This window comes from Diadema antillarum, unplaced genomic scaffold (genome assembly GCF_040938485.1).
Source record: "Diadema antillarum isolate AM-2024a unplaced genomic scaffold, OU_Dant_1.0 scf00000197, whole genome shotgun sequence".
Classification (NCBI taxonomy): domain Eukaryota; kingdom Metazoa; phylum Echinodermata; class Echinoidea; order Diadematoida; family Diadematidae; genus Diadema; species Diadema antillarum.
Window position 1 is genome coordinate 1,359,258 of NW_027271086.1, and position 11,567 is coordinate 1,370,824.

Below are 11,567 nucleotides of genomic sequence, written 5' to 3' on the forward strand. Positions count from 1 at the left end.
ATGCTGGCAGTCTTTCGCGAACACACACACTAACACACACACACACACTAACACACACACATACACACACACCTATACGCAATCACATACGTGTAAAATTAAAAGACAATTGTAACAACAAGCCTATCAACCCTGCGATTGGGAGTTGAACTTTGCAGCATAATCTTATATTTATGAGACCGGAGCGACATCCACAGCACCATGCCAGCCTATTGTGCTATACAGCAACGTGCTCACGAATTCAAAAAGTAATCCCCAGTCACGTCGTCCCCAGAAGGATCTTTGAACCAAGGAGATCCTTGTTTGAACCTTTCCGCAGCCAGCTTTCTCGACTTCTCGCTGGTCTGGTACCGGAGGTGCGGTCGTTCTGAGTCCACCGCCACTTCAACAACATCGACGATTTCGGACGCTGTCTGCGCCCCGCCGGCGACCGTCAACATGGTCTCCCTGCGCTTCCATATCATCCTGTACATTTCACGCGTTTTTTCGTCCACCCTCGGATCGTCCATTTGCTCGCGGAGAACGTCGCTCACATCTGGATTGGTCAGGACGTCGGTTTCAACAGGTCCCGGCTGAACGTTGCTTACCCTGCAAGAGAGGGAGAGGGGGAAGGATAGAGAGAACAATTATGATGGAATAATGGATAACATACATTACTAGTGTACCCTACCATACAAGCTTGTACCTAACTAGCAAGAGTGAAAAGAAGCAATAGTGTGCATAATAAAAGTCATAAATATCTTTATTGCTTCGGTATTTTAAATCGCGAGCTTTTTAACTATAACCATCGTGATATTATAAGATGATGATGAGTAACGTTATGACAGAAGTAGCAGCGGATGTCAGATAGTTGCTGTAATATTGCTTCTGCTGTCATGGATGCGTACGCTCTGTGTATTATGCATATGATTATCTATACTGAGTTTAAAAGGTGAGAAACTTTCTCAAAGACGTGAAGTGGCCGATAAGTTGGTATAAGGGCACAGCAACTGCAACATTATGTCAGTATTGAAAGTTTCGTTCTTACCAAACGTTGGAATGCCGCAGGGACATTGCCAAGCATTCAGAGAACCCCTCGAGCGCAAACTTGGTAGACCCATACATGTCGTAAAACATCACGCCTATAGGAAAACGCAGACGATGAGAGAACAACGTCATATTCCATTCACTGTGGCCTTATTTATCAAGAGCAGCTTAGCGTTGAAGCATAAACATTGATCCCTAATAGTCCTTCCTCCCCGGTCGTCATTTTGATGACCTAGAGGTGTGCTATAGATGGAGCGGCAACTCTTGGTAATCCATGCAAACATGTTTGGGTTCTACAGCATTGCAATGGGATGTCTAACATTCATCCACGTTTGGCACCACTCTAACTTCCAAGACAACATTTGGAAACAAAGAAAAAGTTTCCCTTTTCTTTAAGTTACAAGCTGTACTTCAGCGTATTTTTTTTTTTTGATGGACTACTAGTACTGGAATTTGTTAAGAACCGTTCAGGAAAAAAAAATTAGTTATACACACACACACACACACACACACACACACACAAAGGTTGTACACACGTATTTCTGCTCTCCTCGTGATGCACAAATCTGAAATGAAAATTTGGTTCTCTCTGCTTCAGTGATGGGCACATTTGCGCGTACAGCGTACTGGTTTCTTATCTTTCTTTCTGGCATATTTGATCTTTCAAATAATATTCTCCGCTGAAGCGCATTCCAGTGCATTTTTTCTACTTACTGATGCCAACATGTTACTTTCTACACCAAATTTTGATTTGAAGCTTCTATTCAAAGCACAAATATTCGTTGTCTGCTCATTCAAAGAGCGGCAGGAAACTGTAGCAAGGGGGAGGCTTTTTGTACAAAAGTCTCGTAAATTCTTCCATCTGGAAGAACTCCCTGTTATTACCCTATAGCTCATCGCGCGCCTATTCTCATAGCCCTGGATCAAGAGAGACGTAGTTGGTAAAACATCTTTTCCCCAAGGATGAAAACATTGGCTAGAAGTTGTGCCAAGCGTGTTTAGACAAAGAGACGAAAGCCAAATTACCCACTCTACAAAAGCGCTTCTAGATCAAGGTTGATAAACTAAATCAGAATAAAAAAATGCACACCAGTCTGGAAAGAAAAGGGCATTTCAGCGGACGTTGAGTGAAGTGCATGAAAAAGAATAACAAATATAGACATCATAACCTGTTCCGTTCACTTAGTTTTACGATGTATTTCTAATTCATTGTAGCAGAATAGATCATGTCACGAATGACTCACTATTTAAATATGAACAAGATTTGACACTGTCGCTATTATACTACAACGTCGAAGTCATTTGTTTGGTTGATATGTGACATTGCTCGATTACACGTCAAGAAACATGTCATCACCACGGTGAATACATTATTCCAACGGTCTCGAAAGGCTTCTCACCCATAATTCCCGACAATGAAGATATGTTGATTATCCGACCCGACCTCCGCCCCTTCATGTGCGGAATCACTTCCTGGGTCATCCGAACGACCCCGAAGAAATTGACGTCGAACATTTTCTTGAAGGTAGAAATGCTCGTCACTTCTGCGATATTTATACCGGAAATGCCCGCGTTATTCACTGGCGGAATAAGAAGAAAAATTTGATAATGGTATATGCAATTCAATTGAAAAAAAAATCACTATTAAATGGCCAAATAAACCGTGATAAGAAGAGCAGGGTCAATCAAGCAGGGGGAACTCTCTTGAATCTATCATCTAAGAAAATAATATAGTTTTGAAATTGTACAGTTTGGAATACTTTCACGTAACAATGAATTTTGAATAAAAATGGGGCAAGATGGTGTCTGATATTCCATCGCAATACCTCATCATTCTTCCAATGTAAGAACATTTTGATAAGAAGTGACGACAGCTTCACATGACTGGCAAAAAAAAAAGTAGAAATGACAGATTGAAAGTTTGATGACATAGCCAAGATATGTTGATGGTGAAGTCAATAACTATACTATATATCAGAAGTACCTCCATACAAAGTTTCGTTTAATCTTGGACCCCATAATACAGAACTTTCTCCAAGTAATTCTACATTGTGATACCAAATAGTACAAATTTCATGACAATATTACTGTGAACCATTGCCACAATATGGGGAAACAGTGAAATTTTGGCACCTTCTCTTTGACAAAATGATGTCACACAAAGTTGATTAAGGACAGAAGGACTGAAAAACATAATGCCTCCGACGATTCGTGGCGGAGGCATAAAAAAAAGATACCATCGCTGAATCGTAACGATTGCTTAAAATGTCGATGGTACTGACATTTTTATTTGTTTTTGTCTTGAATTATTATTCTCGTGGCATGAGAACGAATTTCTAACTAAATTCCGTTGGGCACATGTATTTTGCAAGTGAAGTTCTTTTTTACTTTAAGTTGGCAATGACCTCTTGAGGAAAGGATTGTTCATGTTCCAAATAGTATTATTTAAAAAAAAAGTGATTATTGACAACACTTCATGTGCAAACGTAGGGTACAGTGTACCTATGACATACCTAATACATCTATTTGTCCGTGTGTATCCAAGATATGAGAGACCGTTTCCACGATCGTTTTTTCCTTTGTGACGTCAAGCTCTCGGATGAAGAGGGTTTTATTAAGGGTGTTCCCTGCCGCCGCTTCCAGTTGGTCTTTCTTGGACATGTTCCTCATGGTCGCGTAGACGATCAGCGGCTCCTTGGCGCGCTGGGCCAGTCGTTGAGCGGTCACCAACCCGATACCGGAAGAGCAGCCAGTGACGAGCGCTATTCGAGACGCCATGATTCTGGCAAAACAAGATTAATCTTTATCACAGAGATAGAGTCCTTTCGTTTGTCATGGTATTTTTTTGTTTGAATAATTGAATTAATGAATATATGTACTCACGCTCCACTCTCCACACCAAACTGATGACCCCGATGCGATTGGGACTACGTGGTTAGAACAGCTCGATCAATGTCGGCCTATACCGGGTGATCATAACAGGTCTAATAACGCATTCATTGTTGCAGGTATCTCAGCTCATGAAACAGCTCATAGCTGAGAAAAAAAAAACTAGAAAAGGGAATATTTTGCAGTTGTTCTTGCAGAGCCTCCCACCGGATGTAGGGGCCTATACACCCAATTCTTTGTTCTGCAAGTGAATCCTCATCATTGTTTGACCGCACCGACAATAGCAGATAGGATCGTATCAGTGCAATTACCCCCCAACCCCCCCCCCCCCCCCCCCTCCCCCGGAAAAATGTTGGTTAGTGATATAAGGTTAGCGTAAAGATTAGACTTCGGGTTAGGTTTAGGGTTAGAGTTTGGGTTAGGGTTAGGTTCAGGATTAGTTTCAGGGGAAGGGTCCGGGGTATTTTGCCCGATAGGATCATTGAAGCGCACGTACAGCCCACCGGAGCGGGATACCATGTTATCCAGATCAGTTCCCCTCCATCTGGAGGATCCGCTCAAGCGCAAGGCGCTGACTTTGTGAGTAAGATGGCCTCCTTGACAGAACTTGTTTGCGAACTATCAATGAAGTCCTATTAGGCAACTACTGTTACGCAGCCGTTTATAGGGAAACGAACGTCACCTCACTGCATTTCATATGCCGTAACAAAAGTTTACACCAAAAGGGGGTGGGGGGATCGCTCCGTGTTTGTCCATGCAGGTACACGTATATTACGTAGAAATAAATTGCCATTAGATATTCGCCATAATCACAACATTGATGTATTCAAAGTGGAGCTAAGAAAGCACATTTATGCTTAATTTACGAAGTAGTAGTTTGTTTATCTTACCATCTTTGTTTCTTCTCGTTGATTCTGATTTGTAGCATTTTCAATTTCACTTCTTTCAGGCGATTTGTGCACTTCTGTAGATTTGTATTATTGTTATTATTATCATTAGACTAAGGGTATATTTGATTTTTACATCCGAGGCTTTTTTAAAGGGGTATGTCTTTTTGTCTCTCTTTCTCTCTGGAATCCTTATTAGGAAATATCTTGAAAATTATAGAAAAGAAAAATATAAAATCCGGGAATCAAATTCCTGAAATCCACCCTATACATAGCTTTGAAAGCTTATTCCTCAATGCAGGATTATTTCATTTCAGAAATAGGAAATTATAGGAGATTTTAGATAGAAAATTTTTTAAGTATTACATAGAAACATTGGCACATAGACTGGAATGACAGCTTACCTGAGAAAAAAGGGGTACGTTAAGCAATGTTCCGGATTTAGGGGAAGTCGGGATGGGGTGGGGTCTTCAAGGCAGGAAAAAGCCTGCGAAAAGCCCGCAAAAGGGGGGGGGGGCTCAGAAATTTTAACAGTCCTGAGATATATGGGGGTGGGTGGTTTCAAAGGGAGGGAATGAGCATATAGGCGTATCCAAAATGATACTGAGTGAGGGGCAGGGGCTAAAAAGCCGTACTCATATAAAAGGACTAGGACTGATCAAGAGGAAAAAGTCAAGTTCGCTTACCTGAATACTACACGAAAGACGTCATATCTTTCTTGTGCATATATTTCATGAAATTTTCAAATGTGTCTTGCTAAGAGGCAGAAGGGGCATGAGTAAGACCAATAATGCAGGATATTGGTTAATAATTTGTTAATAATAATGGTAATAACAGCAATGATAATAACAGCAATAATAATAATGATAATAGTAAAAATCCATTGTATTATTCAGGAAGGATAGCATCTTTTGTGTAATTACCATTGTTCTTATACCAGAAGGTCCTCATTGCCAGGTACTAATTTAGACACCTGGGTCAAGAGGAACGTATAGTGGGTAAATTCTAAAAAGGCATATGTTTTCAATGGGAATGTTCATAAAATGGATTCATAAAATTACCTGATTAGGCTTTGATTGTAAGTTGTATATTTTTTCGGTCACTCTAATGAATATGAGAAAGGAAACTTACCAAAACCAAACTCAGTGTCTTTTATTATTCCAGCGCCCCTTTCATTCTCTATCTGATCCGATCCCTATCTCTCTCCTTCTCTCTCTCCGGGGTACGACGGAATGAGTGATCTACCAATGAGTCACGTGAAAGGGGTAAACTGTAAAGATCTGCTACCTCGATAAAATTGGTACAGAGATGAGGTCATTTTCCATCGACCCTTATCATCCCGTGACGAGACAGCCGTGTGATGTCTGCACAGAAGGCCCATCGTTCTGTACACGAAGATATGCAGTGTATACATGATTGTTCCATGGAGCTTGTAGCTCCATGTTGTACGTATAGGCCGGCTGATTGTTGCGTCAGTGTGTTCATATGTAATGTTTCATGTACCATTATAGTCATACTATAATATTATGTATCTCAATGGCAGAGCTACCAAGTCTCACGCATTCTGCGTGAGACTCAAGCATTTAGGGTCTGTCTCACGATCTCACGCATGGCACCCATTTTTCTCACGCATCTGGTGAAGTCTGCAATTTGGGCCAAAAATAAGGAGCATATAGCTCGAAGGATTAGAGTGATAGTTGCAATTGAAGGTATATTTCCCTTTTGCCTTTCAAAATTAGTAAGCACCAGATCGCATCATTAAGAGCTAATAATTTAAAAAAGCTCCCTACCATGGGAGGGGGACACCCTCCTCGTTCGCGCGCGCATGCGCGCGAGCGCCGAGACGCCGAGTCATAAAAATCTCACTCATAAAAGTTTTTTGAACTTGGCATCTCTGCCATGGTCACGCAATGGAGACTAGTACCTCCTCGTTCATGATTATACTGTCTGTACTGCTCATATATACGTAGTCATGTGCACCGGCGGAATTCCGACGTGGGAAACGGAAGGGCGAAGGTCGCCAGCGTGGCACGTGTTTCGCATGTATACATCAATATTTAAGCGGTGGAATCTGTGACCGTGCACTCAACATACTAGCAATATGGATTTGTTTGTTTGTGTTTGTTCATTTCCGTCTGAGAAGATGGCTGGATAGCCCATATTCAGCTGTGAAGCTGGTCTTCCATGGGGTCCAGTTGGATGAGAGGTGGAACCACTTCACCGGGTTAAACACCCTGCTCTTTGCGATGAATGAATGAAGGGGGATCTTTTACGTGCATGAGTTGTTACTCTCTCTTACACGGGACCTCCATTTTATGTCCTATCCGAGGGACAGAGTGTTTTGCCTCTTGCAGGGATGCCAAGTTCAAAAACATTTTATGAGATTTTCATGACTCGGCATCTCGGCATGCGAATGTGCGCGCGAGCGAGGGTGTGGGAGGGGTTCCCCCCCCCCCCATGGCCTCCCACGGTGGGGAGCTTTTACAATTTTTAGCTCTTAATGGTGCGATCAGGTGCACACTTAAGTGACTATTTTTTACTTATTCTGAAAGACAAAATGGAAATATACCTTCAATTGCAACTATCACTTTATTCTTTTGAGCTATATGCTCATTATTATAGGCCCAAGTTGCAGACTTCGCCAGATGCGTGAGAAAAATGGGTGCCGTGCGTGAGATGGCCCCTAAATGCTTGAGTCTCACGCAGAATGCGTGAGACTTGGTAGCTCTGCTCTTGCTTGAGGGGACGGTATGCTTACACACAACATTGCTCAGTCCAGACTCAGGTTCGAACCCGGGCCGCGTTTTTTTTTAAGACGGCACAGATTGGGGCATGGCGCGTGTTAAACCTATGGGAAAAACGTTGGGTTAGGGTTTTTGGTTATGGTTATGGTTAGGGTTAGGGTTAGGGTTGGGGTTAGGGTTAGGGTTAGGGTTAAGGTTAGGGTTTGATGGTTAGGGTTAGGATTAGGATTAGGGTTAGGTTTAGGGATAGGGTCCCCGATAGATTTTTAGTTTCCCCAATCTGTGCCTTCTAAAAAAAAACACGCACCCGGGCCGCGTGATCGTGAGGCAGACGCGCTACCGACTGAGCCAACTCACCGTGAAATACCGTCGTAAATGTAATTCATAGTGCATACCGATTAAGCTGTATGATTCACGTACTGTATCCATTACTGTAGGGTCTACTGTAAGTGTAATATTCACTAGCAGTCATACCTGTTTTTTGTCACTCTTCATCCACGTTCCACGTACCGAGAATTCCGTCTCGTGTCTTCTGTGTAGACTTTCAATGGAACAGAAGAACATTGGTGGCAGCCAACATCATGAGAAACATATAACTGCGGCCCGAGTTGGTTTAACAATCACGAACAATGTGCGCATATTTGGAATACAATGCGTCGAGGGGCCACAGTCAAGGGCAGCGGTACATATGCAATGTACATGTACCAACGCGTACATCTATCCCAGTGGAGGTTTACAACACACGAACCATCGCTGCCTTCACGAACGTATAGTCCGGGAGCCAGCGGGGGTCAGCCTAGCTGAAAAGGTTACCAATTTTTATGTATATAGCAATTTAGTACATATGCCCCTAAGTATGGAAATGCACGTCTGGCTGGTCATCGGTGGTGGGTGTGGCCAGGAGGGCCAAAAAAAGGACCCCTCAAAATTAGGCTAGCCTAGCTGGAAAAGTAACCCCATAAAAACAACTGGAACTTGTTTGTTACACTTACAGGATAAATGAATGACCATTGCCAGACGTTTTAAGTGGTGGGGGGTAGCCGCCAGACGCTCTTAAAGGCCCAACTCCAGCTAGGCTAGCCTAGCTGAAAAAGTAACCTCATGAAAACCACTGGAACTTGTTCGTTACACTTACAGGATAAATGAATGACCATTGCCAGACGTTTTAAGTGGTGGGGGGTAGCCGCCAGACGCCCTTAAAGACCCAAATTTTTCCAGCTAGGCTAGCCTAGCTGAAAAAGTAACCTCATGAAACCCACTGGAACTTGTTCGTTACACTTACAGGATAAATGAATGACCATTGCCAGACGTTTTAAGTGGTGGGGGGTAGCCGCCAGACGCCCTTAAAGACCCAAATTTTTCCAGCTAGGCTAGCCTAGCTGAAAAAGTAACCTAATGAAACCCACTGGAACTTGTTCGTTACACTGACAGGATAAATGAATGACCATTGCCAGACGTTTTAAGTGGTGGGGGGTAGCCGCCAGACGCCCTTAAAGACCCAACTTTTTCCAGCTAGGCTAGCCTAGTTGAAAATATAACCTAATGAAACCCACTTGAACTTGTTATTTACACTTACAGGATATATGCATGGTCGCGTTGCCAGACGTTTTAAGAAGTGGGGGGGGGGGGGGGGGGGGTATAGCCGCCAGATGCCCTCAAAGGCCCAATTTTACCAGCTAGACTGTAGCCCTGGCTGGAAAAGTAACCTCCTGAAACCCACTGGAACTTGTTCTATGTTTGTATCTCACCTGATAAACACTGTCGACATAGTATTCTGGTGTTCTTTCGATAACTTTCCACACTTTTGAGCTATATGACCACCAAATTCACTCCTCAGATCACCTAATGATTGCTGTCAAGTGTTAATATTGGTGAAGTCCGACTACGTCAACAGTCAAAAAGTCAATGAACTAGGCATATGCCATTTGAAAATCTCTGTAATCACAAAGTCGATACGTGGACGAGACATCACTTCGCTTTTGCCTTGTTAGATGGTGAATATTTGTAAGCTTCCGTTTCTAATTCATACAGCACCAGCATACATGTCTGAGAATAGCGGTAAAGAAGATTAGAGTCTTTGGCAACAAGTGCAAAATTAAATTCTGTGCCTTATTTGCTAAACAAACGTGGAATAGTGATAGGAGGACAACGACCTGTTACGCAATATGGCGGACCAATAGCTCTATATTATTAGTGCTATAGAATAAATGACAATGATGTAGTTCTGGAGCATACTTTTCATTAGATGCTTTTGCAATGACTCAATGTATACTTTTAATCGAACTAAGTATATATCCATGACTTGCTCATGAATTACGGCAGAACGATTCGGTGAGGAAAGTTTTCTGTCATGTCATTACGGAAGAAGTGAACGTGTCAATATTTTGCTATTTGTTCCATAATTATTTCTGAAGTGGTTAAATGTATTTTCCTAAAACATTTTTTCTTTTATATAATACCTAAGTTGCATCCAAATGCCTATTCGCTGAAAAAATGCGGGCCATGTATTCAAAGGTCAAAGATCGTAGGTTAATGGAAGTAGGGCATACATTGTACAACATTTCACTAAGTTGTTGGTTGTTGTTGTTGTTGTTTTGTTTTTGTTTTTGTTTTTGTTTTTGTTTTTTTTTTTTTTGGGGGGGGGGGGCATGATTCAAAGTGTCCTAAAACCTTGTATAATACATGTATTTAGTTTTGAAGTCACGACTCTTGCTATGTATGATGCCAAACTCTTCCCGCTCATACAAATGCAGCCGTTTCAGGGAAATAATTATGATAATGATTGGTAATGCTGAAGTGGTTCATAACATTCCATTGATACTATGTATAGAACAGAAAGTGAATTTGACAATGGTATATGATATCCGCAATTTACTCTTTGACAGGTTCTATCATCCGATTAATAATGTATAAATTGAATATACAATAGTCCCCTATTCAGTAACTACAGGTTAAGTTAGATAAGCTGCATTCATTTTGCACGCGACCATGGCGTTATAGCCAAAGATGATTGAATTCTGTAAATCTCTGTGTGCCTGCACAGGATTGGAAAACGAAACAACTTTCTGTGTATAGAACAACGAAACAGAAACTGGTGCATGCATTATTTTCAGTCACTTTGTTATGCATAATGATGGTTTGCTCATTGCAGTTTCGGAATCTCAGCTCGATGGACTCGAATTGATCCCAAATCAGTCGGCATGCGTGTATCACCCAAAACAATATCTGAACACAATTATAACTGCAGTCCTCCATAGTCTCTATTGGTTGCCGATAAGGGCTGGTATCAAGTTTGATTTTCATATTATTTACAGCACCTTGTATTTAAATGTTTTCATCGAAATGCCCGTATACGGTATGCGTATCTCAGTTAACTCTTTAAACCATAGTGATACGTGCCAAGAATCTCATGTTTTTAATAAGCGTGAACTCCAAGACATGTCGTGATAAGGACTTTAAGACAATTGGCATCGTCATTATAAAACGAATTCCCCTTTTACAAGACACGTTTTAGATTTTAGATAGAAATATGGATTCGTTTGAGTGCATACAAACAGCTTCTTAAATCCTCTTACATTTTGTTTTTAAGATATGGTGTATACTTTAGAAGTGTAAGAAGCATGCTCTTGTTTTAGAGGCTTTGAGTACTGGTAAGAAGTATGTTATTTTTAGAGATTGTGAATGAGTACGCATTCAAGAACGTTTTGAATAAAACGTATCCAGACAACTGCATATCATATTTTCACCTCTTCCTTCATGCAGATGTATACTCTTGCCGAGAAGGTTAACTGTTTGATAGATATAGTGCTCACCTTATTGAAAAGGTAATTGGGTAAATTTTTGGTTTCAGTATATTATTCAAACACAACTAAGTTAACTTTTACATTAACATTTTCACAACTCACAAATTCCACACGCACACACATTTCATGATTCACAAGATCCAAGTTACACTAATCCTATTTACTTTGCAGAGTGCAACAACAACATAAGTTATATACTGAGCAAATAGGCTTACATC

General features: G+C 41.4%; 1 protein-coding gene across 1 annotated transcript; it reads right to left on the minus strand.

The window, feature by feature from the left end:
* Nucleotides 1–233: 233 nt before the first annotated feature.
* Nucleotides 234–8,109, minus strand: LOC139723682 (retinol dehydrogenase 8-like). The gene is made up of 5 exons (XM_071634906.1): nucleotides 8,021–8,109; nucleotides 3,540–3,808; nucleotides 2,427–2,606; nucleotides 1,028–1,121; nucleotides 234–588 (listed from the first exon to the last, which is right to left on the minus strand). Exons 2-5 carry the CDS (start codon nucleotides 3,802–3,804, stop codon nucleotides 234–236), a joined length of 894 nt encoding a protein of 297 aa, XP_071491007.1. The 5' UTR covers nucleotides 3,805–3,808; nucleotides 8,021–8,109.
* Nucleotides 8,110–11,567: the final 3,458 nt, after the last annotated feature.